The sequence below is a fragment of the Podarcis liolepis genome (assembly GCF_965112155.1).
Source record: "Podarcis liolepis genome assembly, chromosome: 5".
Taxonomy (NCBI): domain Eukaryota; kingdom Metazoa; phylum Chordata; class Lepidosauria; order Squamata; family Lacertidae; genus Podarcis; species Podarcis liolepis.
The window spans coordinates 52,872,935-52,886,719 of record NC_139556.1 but is presented as its reverse complement, the minus strand read 5'-3'; the positions used below and the strand labels follow the sequence as shown (position 1 = coordinate 52,886,719).

General features: G+C 38.1%; 1 protein-coding gene across 3 annotated transcripts in view; it reads left to right on the top strand.

Moving 5' to 3' along the window:
* Positions 1-13,785, top strand: part of ATRNL1 (attractin like 1) — a 494,510-nt gene that overhangs the window by 101,474 nt on the left and 379,251 nt on the right. For all 3 annotated transcript variants that reach the window (XM_083504739.1, XM_083504740.1, XM_083504741.1), the window contains 3 exons: positions 1,380-1,464; positions 3,431-3,639; positions 8,314-8,432. In XM_083504739.1, coding sequence (XP_083360865.1) covers positions 1,380-1,464; positions 3,431-3,639; positions 8,314-8,432 — 413 coding nt within the window. The remainder of the gene's footprint in view (positions 1-1,379; positions 1,465-3,430; positions 3,640-8,313; positions 8,433-13,785) is intronic.

The following is a 13,785-nucleotide window of genomic DNA, read 5'->3' as shown; positions in this document are numbered from 1 at the left end:
GTTGGGCTATTATTGGTGGTGACATTCTTTTAATGCTCAAACATTCCTGGTGCTACTTATTACTGCCTGTCCCACTAACAGGAAGATAGTGAAATTATGAACCACAGTAATCTTGGCAGGTTCATGGTCTACTGGGGAGTCTAGGTGAAGGTTTTTAATTGACACATTCTAGTTTTTTATTTGCACAGGTGTTGAGCCATAAGGCAGCCCGATAACTTGCTTTCTGAGAGCAAGAAAGGGTCTGAAAGGGTGTGTGTTGATGTTGAATGATAGCATAGCTTCTGGTCAGAGGCCATAACTGCCTGATTTAATATGGAATCATTGAATGAAAGGACTAGCAAGGGCCTGAGACCATGAAAGTGAGAATCTTGGACAAAAATGGAGATAATGTAGATTGGTTGCAGAGTTATGTTCTAGTGTAAATATTCATCTGGTTTGCTTAAGATAGGTGTTCTCAGGAAGTGAGAATTGAACTAATGCATCTGAGATAGCACAACAGCAACCAGATTTTGGTTTAGGATGGGGATGGAGAACTTGTGGTCCTTCATATGTTGTTGGTACTCCAACTCCTCTCAACCCCAGACAACCTGACCAGTGATTAAGTATGATGGTCCTCCAGTTTTGGTTTAGGACTTCTGGTAGTATACTTCTGAGATCTTAATGCTATTTCATGTTAAGGATTTAAAAAATAAAACCACATTTAAGGAGGATTTTATCACATTGCAAAATATGCTGCTGTTAAGTGGTTTGTGAACTAAAAAAAACCCTTCAAAATGAAAGCCTCCTTCATCTTAGCAGCACATCAGTATGGTTATTTGCTTATCAGTATTGAATAAGGCATCATTTTGTGTCTACTTGAAAAATCGATGGCATCTTCAAACATGCCACTATACTCAGATCCCTTAGAGCAAGTCCAGTCCTTTTACAACAAGGAATATGACACACAACATAGGATGATTGAACAGTGCTATTCCTTCACACTTCTAGTTTGGTTTTATGAATTTATTTAGAACAGGAATGAGCACCTTCTTCAGCTGGATCCTCCCCAACTAAGTAGCTGGGGGCTGGACAGCCCTGGCCATTATGTCACTGCTGAATCCCCACATCTTGACTGGGTATCCTTTCAGTACTAAAAGTGAGAAAATGTTGGAGGCCTTTCTGGTTACACAGAAGCTTCTATGGGAAGCTTCCTTTAACCTGTCATACATGTATGTGCCTTACGTCCTTATTTTGGGGAGGGTGCATTTGAAGTACTTGGGACAAGTGAAAGTAAATGCTAGTGGTTGTTGATTTCAAAATGTCAGTTATTGTTTATACTGAGCTATATCTTCTTGAACCTTAGTAACAGGAAATCATATTATCTTACCTTGTCTTACTAGCTTGTGATGAATGGAAAATTCTTCCAAAACCTAATCTTCATCGTGATGTGAACAGATTTGGTCACTCTGCAGTTGTCAGCAATGGGTAAATATGCTTTTCTAAAAATGAGTCAAAAGAAAATAAACACATTCTAACACATTATCTTAAATATACATTTTTAATGAACAACTGATGTTCTTTGTTATCTTATTAATGATGATCTTATGAAAGCCAGAGTTGTGTACTCGACTTGAACTGGGAAGACCTGAAATAAAATCCTCATTTAGCTATGAAGTTTGCTGGGTATTTTCACCCATTTACTTTTATTTTGGCCTAATACAGTGGTGCCTCGCAAGACGAAATTAATCTGTTCCGCGAGTCTCTTCATCTAGCGGTTTTTTCGTCTTGCGAAGCACGGCTATTAGCGGCTTAGTGGCTATTAGCGGCTTAGCGGCTATTAACAGCTTAGCGGCTTAGCGGCTATTAACGGCTTAGCGGCTTTAAGAAAAAGGAAACTAACTCGCAAGAACTCGCAAGACGTTTCGTCTTGCGAAGCAAGCCCATAGGGAAATTCGTCTTGCGAAGCGACTCAAAAAACGGAAAACCCTTTCGTCTAGCGAGTTTTTTTGGTCTTGCGAGGCATTCGTCTTGCGGGGCACCACTGTATGGCCTCACAACACCACTGTGAAGACAAGGGTCATGGGAACCTCTGTTTCATTGAACTGACTCCCTTGGTTTGAGGGGGGAGGACTGCCAATTTTGTTCACCTGATTGAGAAAATAGAGAAAAGAGAGCTGAAATTGTTTGGATAGGATCTACAAATCTTATGCTATGTTATTTATTTCATTTAAATAGTTACGGACAGTCTTTCTATGTAAAGCTCTCTCATTGTGATTTACATGGTACAAATTTCCAAAATATAACAGTAATACAAAATATAAATAAAAAATAATTTCAAAAATAACTTTATGCTACATCAAATTAAAAGTATAATGATTAAATTTGGAGTTTGATATTTCTTGGTATACCTTGAAACAAAAGTATGTTCAATTATAATTAGCTTCCTGACCTTGGTATTACACTGGGGTGGGAATAAAGCAGTGATAATGTACCAGTATATAGTTAGCATACACAAGAATATTGGAAGCTGTTTGAAATCGATACCATTGATATACTATATTCATCAGTGCTTGAGGGGCAGGAGAAGTGGAAGAGTTTCATTTCAAAGTATGCCAGAGTACAATTTGTTTTATGCATCATTTAGCACCTTTATAAGAACTGTATAATCTATTGGATATCAAGCATGGATTGGTATACATACAATAAAATAATTGCAGTTGTTTATCACTACCATGATCCTGCTGGCCAATTTTTAGACAGTTCTACCCTACAGTTCCACATGACACAGATCTTACTGTTCAAGAGTGCTATCAAAGCTCTGGAAGAGTTTATTAGGCGCTACAGGGGACTCTTGGGGGAGGAGGGAAAGAAAAAGATTGGTTGTGCAGGCTGCCTACCACTCCTACAAGTGGATACAGCTTGCTATAAATGATGTCAAAACTCCTAATAAATGTGAACATACTTTCAAAAGAGTTTTCAGATATTCTTTGTAACTTGATGGACGGCAGAGGCAGGCAGGCACTCAAATAGACAGCTTCAACTTTCTTCAAGACTCAGAGAGCTGCTTTTGAAAGTGCCTGCCTCGCCTGGATCAAATGATTTTTTTTTTTGAAATTTTTGTGTAAGCCTATTCCGTATAGCATTCTGGGATTACATTCATTGAAAAAGTGTGAGATTGTTTTAGGTTCACCGGAGAATGTGAGATACAGAGTGCCAGGCTAGACTTCTCTGCCCCCTCCATCACCCTATATATTTTATTTTACTTCTTTTTGATGCTAACCAAAACATCCAAGTGGGATCTTGCAGAAGGAGGTTAGCTACACACTACTTAGGACTAGTAAGTGTGAATACTTTCTCACATAAAATGGAGATGGCAAATGAGGCAAGAGTCATGGCCTTGGATGATACATATCCTTCTGAAATCACAATATTATTTTCTATTACTTTATAGGTCCATGTATATATTTGGAGGTTTTTCAAGCGTTCTGTTAAATGACATCCTTGTGTACAAACCTCCCAACTGTGAAGCATTCAGAGATGAAGAGCTTTGTAAAACTGCTGGGCCAGGGTTAAGATGCTTATGGAACAAAAACCGCTGTGTGTCGTGGGAATCTGGTCATGCTAACAACATTCTTAGGGCAAAGTGTCCCAGAAAAACAGGTAAGTGAATTGTCCCTTGGTCATTGTTATTATTTTAATCATAGCAATGATAGCAGTGCTGTGATATCATAGCACTTTCTACAAGTTTAACGAAATGCAAGTATAGATGGATTGGGACTGCATGTGCTGGTGCTGCTTTGTAAATATATTCCGATTGTGAATTTAGAAACAGTTTGATACTGTTATATAAATATTCTTAGTATATTATTAGCCTATGTGTTGCTTTATGTTTATCAGATTGTTCTGTTTTGCAACACAGGGGATTTTTGTTGTTTCATAACTCTGTAAATATATTCATCAGGAGGTGTCAAAGTTCCTACATGTGTACATGTGTACCAACTGTATAGGTAAGATCCATGATTGTGCAGGCAGAGTCTGTACATGTAGCATTGGTATGTGTCAGGGAACTGACATCAGAGCAGAGGGGGGAGGCGAGGCTTCCAGATTCTGCAGGAGAGGGAACGAGTAAGGGTAGAGAGAGAACGTCATCTGGGGAAGGAAGTCCAGGTGACACCAGGAAGAAGGGAGAGGGAGAGAGCATCTCGGAGGTGAGGCTCCGAGACTCTTCCAGTGAAGTCAGTGAGGAGGATGGAGGACCACCACTAGGCACGCCCACTCTGCGCAGAAGGCTTCCGCGCAGAGAGGCGAGGCGTAGGTTGTCCGTTAAGGAATTCTTATGCTGGAGGAAATTTAGGAGATGCCCACTCACGGATTCTGCTAGCGACTGAGCAGCAGCACCCAAGTTGCTCAGTCAGGGAAAGACACAACCGCCCCTAAGCAGTTTGGAACAGCTAGAGGTTTACACACAAGCAACCCCAATTCCCCTTGACAGTATGCATGGGCTCTCTTGCATTTCTGATGAATGCACGTATGGGACAGGGCCAGCAGCCATAATCCCACTTCCCCCTTTCTATGCAGGTTCTGTATAAATTTGAAAGGAATTCCTAGAAATGTTTATTAGCTTCTATAAAGGTGTTTATTCCCAGATAAAAAAAAGAATCAATGTAGATATATTATTTTAATAATATATTTATTTATACCCTGCCTTTTTCTCTGACAGGGATTCAGGGCATCTTACAGATAAAAATAAGCACAGCTAAATATATAATTCCTTTCGTAAACTGAATATGATTTACCTCTGCCGAGTGCCATATAAAGATATACATACGTACATACATACATACATCCTTTTATTTGTATGCCACCTTTATATTGTTAAAACCATGCTCAAGGAGACTTACAACATGAAAGAAATTGCATAATTACAAATATAAAAAGTGTTAAGTTGTGGGTGAATATATCAGACGACACAGCGATTCTTCAAACAGCTCTTGTTTATTCACAGGCCAGAACAGAACTGAACTGACGGGTTCAGCCAGCCTGCTTATATAGAGCTCCACTACAACGCAACTGTAACCATTTTCTGTAACTATCCAATCACTGAACGTCACTTTCAATCCCCTATTTGCATATGTGGACCTGAGTGAAAACTATCTACAGTATAGTTGGCCCTGCTACACCCTGCTGGCCCAGGGTGAGAACTTCAGTACATAACAAAAAGAAATACCGTAGTCAAACAATAAATAAAACACATCAAAAAATACACAACCAAATTGAATAATGTCCATATTAAATTAGTACAGAGGTACCTCAGTTTAAGAACAGCCCTGTTTACGAACTATTTGGTTTACAAACACCATAAAACCGGAAGTAGTGTCCCGGTTTGTGAACTTTACCTCGGTCTAAGAATGAAAGCCGAACAGTGGAAGGGCACAGGCGGCAGGAGGCCTCATTAGGGAAAGCGTGCCTCGGTTTAAGAACAGTTTCGGTTTAAAAATGGACTTCCGGAACGGATTAAGTTTGTAAACCGAGGTACTACTGTACTTGAAGTTTGTAGATTACCATCAATTTACTTCAGTATTATTTTAGTAGTTCATTAGGAAATATACCAGTATTGAAAGAAAAAATAACAACAACCTCACAGTCTTTTATCCATAAATATGCAAGCGAAGGCCTGTGCACAGGACTTTCTGGCCCATTCTGCCACTGTATAGCTCCTGTAGCCTTGCCCCACCAACTGTTCTTGAGGGAGCTGCTCTAGGAGAGAAGGGGGCAGTGGAGATGCAGCAGGAAGGAGTAATTAGTAAAGTTGGGGAGAGGGAGATTTAGAATCAATAAGGATTAATTCTACTGTGGTGCTTTAATATTATAAAGATACAGTTCATTTATTTAAAAAAACAGTTAGAAAAGGTAAAAAAAAAATATTGCAAGGGAAACAGCGCAAAGCATGTAAAACCGGAAAATATTTGAGAAGTGGTATGAATTGGGGATGATATATTGTAAGGGCTTTTTCAGGGCACAATAAGATACTTCTTGAATAAGGACAAAACAGTTCTTTAGTTATTGAGAACCTCATAAATAAAAGGTAAAGAAATGAGACGTGAATACTGGACTGAAAGGTGAGGTAAAATGAAAGGTCTTTGAAAAGTGTAAGAGTAAGGATGAGATGCTTCAAAAGCATAAAGAAAGGCCATCATGGGCTTTGTGATAAGGAGAAGAGTTAGAAATGAATGTGTCAAGGATCAGAATGTAATAAAGGATTTCAAATATAGGAGAGAGTGTGATGACATGATTGAAGCAGGAGGCTGCAGTTGAATTTTGACGTAAATTTGGTTCAGGCAGGTGGCTTTTTTCCTGAAGTAACCTCTTGATAGTATTTCATGGTCTGCCTCTCATGGTTTTCCTTGGTGAAATGATTAAAATGATTGCTCCTCTTTGAGCTTGTACAACGCTTGTGATAAATTAAACTTTTCTATGAATACTTTAAGACAGATTTCATTTTATTTTGAGTCAAGCAGGCCTCTTTTTGAACACTGATTTAAATCCTACACGTTGATCTCTCAATAGGTCCTTTTCTAACAGAACCTCTTTTTATTAGCCTTTTGTATGGTTAAGCCCATTCCTGTAGTGTAGCTGAAAACCAGTGAGACACAGTTATTTCTGATCCACAAGTTTACTTAATAGCATTTCACCTGCCAAGGTACTGGTAGAAAATGACCTTCTGAGAGCACACTAAACTGCAGTTTAGCATTCAAGTTGCATTCCCAGTATTCACAGCATTCCCAGCCCTCACCCACCTTACATTTGGAGTCACTTAACTTGTAGCTACTTGTAATGAGTATGGGTTGCTCGTGCGTAAGTTGCCGCCTCTCCTGGCTATGTTGCCTGGTTAAACCTTTCTGTCTGGACAGCCCTTCACTTCGTGGCTGCCTCAGTCGCTAGCAGAATCCGTCAGTGGGCGTTTCTTAAACCTTTTCCAACATAAAAGTTGTTTGACGCCAAGTCTCCTCCTACTCTCCCTGCGCGGAAGTCTTCTGTGCAGGGAGGGCGTGGGTAGCGGAGGACCCGTGCTCTCCCCGCTGGTGTCCGGTGAAGAGTCCTGGAGCCCTCTCGCCGATTCCCCCATCTGCCCCCGTTTATCCCGGGTGTTGCGCTGATTTGCTTCCCCATCTGTTGAGCTGCCTCTCTCCTCTCTCCAGCATCATTTGAGAGCCTTCCCTCCGCCTCTAGCTCCAATGTCAGTTCCCTGACACTACTCTATTTCTTCCAAGACTTCTGTGTTTATCTAGGACTTTATTTCCTGAAGAAAACCCACCCTTCAAATATATTGTCAGCAAGCTTTTATCTCTTTACCTTTCCCTTTCTCCCTATTTTAGAATTATAGATCATCATCATCATCAGTAGTAGTAGTAGTAAAAAAAAATTATGTTGTGAACGCCCCTGAGACCTGTGGGCATAGGGCAAATTTAATAAATCATAATAGATAAATAAAATGTATGTCAATGGCAGCTATAACTGAAGCCCAGCATAGGTGTTACAAATTAAATGGGTATAGTCTGCATACCAATTATAAGCTTCATGATGGCCACCTGAAACGTGATATATATTGTAAATAAAGAAACATTTAGCTTTGCCTGGGGAGATCTGGGTTCAAATTTGCTTTTGGCCATAAAGCACAGTTGGTGTCCTTGGCCCAGCCATAATTTCACAGCTTAACATTTTCATAGAGTTGCTGTGAGTGTAAAATGAGGCAAAGGGACACAAAGTTTGCAACTCTGAGCTTTTTTTCATATTTGGATATATGTCTTTGGCTCAACATATGGTTACAAAATAAGTAGAAGCTGTGGCCGACCACTATCTCAGGGGCTATCTCAGTTCTGGTGATACACAAGTCAGCCACAGAAAGCATCCATTTTGGTTAGTTTCTCAGTCCAGGTAAATGCTTGTTTTGAATTGTGCAATAAAGTAAAATTAAATAGCCATCCCCATTTTGCTAAATAAATGAAGACGACAGCACAAAAAATAGTTTCTAGCACATTTGTATACAGTATTTGGGCACATCTCATGCTTTGGATTTTGTTTCAAGAAGGATTTTTTTTTTTACAGAAATCCTTCAAGAAAAGTGTTGCAGACAGATAATGGGGTATAAATAACATATAGTTAACATGTTTAGCTTCATGTTAAGAAACTTTATTCTCAGACTGAAGGTCATACTTACAATGAATAAATGCTGGGTATTGTTTCCAGCAGCTGTTAAAAATGTGTGAATTAAAAAGTGCAACATCCTTTGTCTCTCATCTTGATGCTTCACCATGTCTTTCGTTTGTATTATAGCTGCGGCAGATGACAGATGTTACAGATATGCAGACTGTGCCAGCTGTACTGCCAATACAAATGGCTGTCAATGGTGTGATGACAAGAAGTGCATTTCTGCAAACAGTAACTGCAGTGTGGTGAGTATTTATATGTGGCAGTTTCATTAATGACACTGCTTTGTAACCATTTATTTGTTCTTTTGGTGCCTTCAAAATGTAAATGTCACATTATAATCAGATGCTTGAAATACATACGAAATAAACTTCATCATAAATTAATTGCAAAGACGTATAATATAATTGGAAAAAGAAATAATGAAAGTAATAGAACCACCTGCTTTACAAATTGGTTTGGCCAATCAAGCACGTAGTTTAAGCCTTAGCTGACAATCCACATCATCTAGAGTTCTCTGAAATATTCTTACATGGCCATTTGGGAATTGTGGGGTTATCATCTAGGGAAAAGTACACCTGAGCTACCTCTTATTCATCATCATCTTCATCTTGTCTAAACTGCTCTATTTCCAGACAAAGTTTGTGAATATTAAGTAGTTGTTCAATCTTTCTCAAAAGAAGAATATAATAAAAATCCTTAACTATTGTAGCTAATCTTAAAGCTTTGTTCACTATGGATATATCCAAAAAGTATGGCCTAAAGTGTAAGTGCACTTTCAGCATGACTGCTCTTAATGAAAGATAGAGGGTTGTGATGCAAGTTCTTGGTGGTGGTCTCCCATTTATTGAACTGGTGGTTATATTTATACATCAATTGAAAATATTTTTGTTTTTCCAGGCTTTTGGTTCATAATTGGTTTTCTGTTGGGGTGTGTGTGTGTATGGTCCCTTTAGGTTTTACACTGATGTTCTGTTGTACTTTCATGTAATGTAATGATTTTATGGCTTTTTTAATTTATTTTAGATGGTAGTTTAATTATTTCTTATATGAAGCTGTGCTGTGCTCTGGATTGGAGGAAGTCCAGGGTATAAAGAGATCAGAATAAATAAATAACATTTACAGGATGAGTTTAAGATAGAGTCACTGAAGATATACATATTATATTAAGTTTATGTATCATGAACTAAAATATTGTTCTTAAATAAGAACTAATGTCAGTTTTTAAAGTGTGCCAGTTTTCACTGTCTTTGCACAAAATAGCTCTCTGTGGTAGTTCAGTGTTGCCCACCCTGAACTGGGATTAAAACAAATACATGGCCTCCAGTTTAATGCTATACTTGCTTACTCAGCTGTAATTCCCATTGAGTTCAGTGCGAGCTTAACTCCCAGTAAATGTGTTTAGGATTTAAGTACAGATCACCTAGTGAATCTAGGGACATTGTCCTGTGTTGTTGTTGTTTTTTGGTCTGCTACCTTGAATGCACGTGGCAATATATGGTAAATGAGAACATTAATTTAATCATTTAATTTGTGAGATACAGCAATAGTGAAACATTTAGGGATTTGCAATTCTCCACGTTTATATATCCACAGTTAACTTTAACATAGCAATGTGAATACATTAATGTTTCCTCTTATTACTATTAAGTTGTGTTTTTAAAAAATGTTTTCCTGGCTTCACGTGTTTTCTATAGTATATAAAACTGTTTGTAAGAAAATGAAGGGGGAAACATCTACCACTACTTTACTTTTTTGCATTAAAAAAAAAAGATTCCACCTTTGCACCGTCTCCTAACCACCCTGATACATGTTCCCTTGAGAAGAAACATGAAGATTATTATCAAAAGTGATTGACTTTACTTATGTGTTATCGGTGGCATACAGTAGTGCTTTTGACAGCAGAGTAAAATTACTTGCGATAAGGCAAACCCTCTGAAGCACATCAAAATGCTGTGGGTATTTTTCATGAGTTGATAAAAACATTTATAGCAATGATAAATATTTCTCTTTTAAAAGCAAACAAATATTAGAAAAAACTGCATGTAATGATTTTTGAAAAGAAAGTTCCAAATCTCTGGCTATGTGATATTTCATATATGGTGCTTAGAAATGCAATAGTAAAAAAATCTAGATAGGAAATGAAAAAAAGAGAAGGGCTAAAGCAAGAATATTACATTACAAGTATATATCATTTAAGGCCTGTTAGGCAAGGACAGCTGGATAATGAACAGAAATTATACTTTAGACTTTCCCCACATCATATATTATCTTTATTGAGAAAGCAATGAAGCTGAAATTCCAAACAGGTCAGGAATGCTAAACCACAGAAAACATAGTTGAAATGTAAAGTGTGTTAAAGCTCATCTTGCTTAATCATCTGCTGTTGCCTGCAGCCCACTGTTTTACCTTCAAAAAACGGACCTGGTCCGTTATACCCTACACATGATAGTAGGTGCACAGTGCCAGTGTAGCTCTCTGTGTGCACATATACCAGAATGGGTATATGTGTTCCCATTCTGGGTGTGTGACAGGGGATTCCTTTCTGCTTACAGCTGTGTTCAGTATACAGAAATGTGGTATAAAACTAGATTACCTCCCAAGCTTGTGAATAATGTGAATAATTTCTTGGCTATTGTAACGTCAGATAATTTGCTAGGGTTTTTTTTTTTTTGTAACATTAAACCATATCTTTGTATCCAAAAAGGGAAATTCTGGTTGCTTCTGGGATATACAAAGCTCATATATGTTCAGTATAATTCTTGACATTGTGATTGAAATTGAAATTGTTACTATTTAGAAAATAGTTTCTAGCAGGCCAGAGCAATCTAAACTATTTGGATTTATTCAGACATAAAAAGGCAAACTAATGGCGTGGTTTGATTTTCCCTGCATTGAATAATGACACTTCCTTTTGTGTTCACATGAACATAGGCAAGCTATAGGGATGACTCAGAAATATTTGCCTGAGTGCCACATAATTTCTTAATGAAAAAGGACCTTTAGTTGAGATGCTATTCCTTTCTTCACCTGTAATATGAGAAGTCTGGCTCCATGAGTGAAATTCAGCGTTGTGTTCTTCGAATGATTCTGTCTGTGCAAGCATTTCAGCTTGCCAGATGTAATGATTCCCCCTATCCTCACCCTGCATTCTGTTTAAGTTATCCCAGCCCCCAAGCCAATTTTTTTTTGGGGGGGCATGTAGGGTAGGAGAGAAGGGGGGAAAGTGCTATTGCATTAGCAGAAGTCATTGTGCAGGTCTTCCACTGATGTGACTAGTTAGATGAATCCCATTCCATGACTCCCAGCACACCCTTCTACCTTAACACAAAAGTACATGCTTTGGGTGTTGTACTCTACGCTCACTTAATTCCTCTCAGAACTAAACTTTATTCACATACTTGTTTAGATAATCATTTCTTAGCTTTGAAAGCTGAGACATAAATAAGCCTTGGGTCCATCCAAACAACCCCTTCTCTCAGCCCACTGTGATTAAACCCACAAGTCTTCAATTTAACACATATTCCTGTTTCTATTTCATTCAGATTGGGAAACTATGATTACCTGGGTTAGAACAAGCCAGTACCTTAAACAGTGGTTTTGAAGTTGGTCTAAGGTTCTTCCAAACTTTTTGGCTAAAGGGTAGGTTATGAATGCCTTTAAATAAATATAAACATCAACGTTAATAATTATGTCACTCTGAAAAGGAAGGAAGCAACGGGCTGTGTGTGCGTGTGTGGGGACAACGACAATATATCTTATGATCAGCCAAACAAAAAGTCTATAGCTGTATAAAAGATAACTCTTGTTTTGAGATCTAGCAAATCAGGACTCAAGGATGGAATGGAAAAACAAATATGAGGGGAAAGTCTTTCTAGACCTTCTGTAGATAAATGTTGCTGTTTAGATATCTTAGAATCATTGTGCAACTTTTAATAAGAAAACACAAGCATTCACAGAAACTTAGGCAGAAAATGAACTGTCATTTGTAGTGTTGATAAGGAACAAGGGAGTATTTAAAATAGCCAGAAACTGGCATAAACAAACCAAACCTTGAACTATTTCAATAAGTTGGGCAACTGTAGATGCTTCTTCAGATCTTAAGGGGATAAACTAATGAACATACTGAGCTGCTAGCAATTATTTTTGATAAGTCATGGAAAACATTGAAGGCATCAGAAGATTTTTTTGTGGGAGGAGGTGGAACAAACAGTTTCAGTTTTATCAGGATGAAAATATAAGAGCAACTACTGTCATGTGAGTCTAACTGGGTTTTGAAGTGACATTGGGTCCAGGCAGCAGCTTTCTTTACGACTGATTTGAACTGTGGTGCTAACCCCCAATTATTCAGGTGTGGAGAGAAAGTCCTGGGAATAGATGCCCAAAAGTATAGTGCAGAGCTTTCCAAACTGTGTGTCGCGACACATTAGTGTGTCAGCTGCAGTTTGTAGGTTTGTTGCACAAATGCTCCCCGCACACCTCTCAGGGCTGGAAAGGGGTTAGTTTAACCTCTGGTTTGCTAGGAAAATTGAATTACTGTGTTGCAAAATGATGCATGTCTAAAAAGTGTGTCACCAACATGAAAAGTTTGGAAAGCTCTGGTGTGGTAGGTCTGTATCATAGATGCTTATGTGGATTCTGCTTTGTGCACATGCAAATTTACCATTCATGAAACAACATCCCAGTCAGGAAGATAGTGGGACTTCCTGGAATATATCCTCCCACTGTGTAAGAAAATATGAGAGTTGGAAATTAGTCTGTTTATTCATACCCTTCTATTTATGTATTTTTACACTTACACCTATAATAAAACTTGTGCAACAGATGTTAGCTCCGACTAAGACCTTAGTGTTAACAAGAACCACCTATTGGATTTGCATTTACACTAGGTTACTGAGATTTGTCCAGAAAGGAATGTGTAAATTGGATTTAAAGGAAATAAAGCTTGGAAGCAGGTGACTACGGAGAATACAGACAGTAGTTATTAGTAGTTCTTTTTAAAGTCAAACATTGTTAAATAGCCTTTGGTTATCTATAGTCAGAAAACCATACTGTGAAACCAGTAAGAATACTCCCCCCCCCCAAGCTTTTCTTTTTTATCCTCAATGCTACTTACTACCATATGGGTTCATTTTCGAAAGCAGCCTGAACTTTTCAGGATTTTGACATTGCGATAATGACATGTTAACAAGGAATATTAGGTGAGGACAGTGTTAAGTGAGCAGATGGTGCTTACTTGCAATTTAAAATTCATTGTAATGTACCTCACAGGCAGCATTGTCAATAATGTATAATGGCTGAGCCAAACTAAATGCAAATAGGTATAAAAAGGTCTTCTGAAATTCATCTGTGCATTTTTTACAGGCTTACCTTCTGTCGCTTTGCATATTTTACTCTAGCTAATTGGTTATGCACATAGCTCTGTAGAGTTCTTATAACAGAACATGGTTGTGTTTCTGTGTTTATATCTAAACACCTTGTAATACCTTTCTTCAATACCTTAAAAATAATTTGTGTTTCATGGTGTATTCCACATGGTTCAATATGATCTTGTCTACAACTGGTATTTTTAAAAATGAATGTAGTATTTAAAAAGGA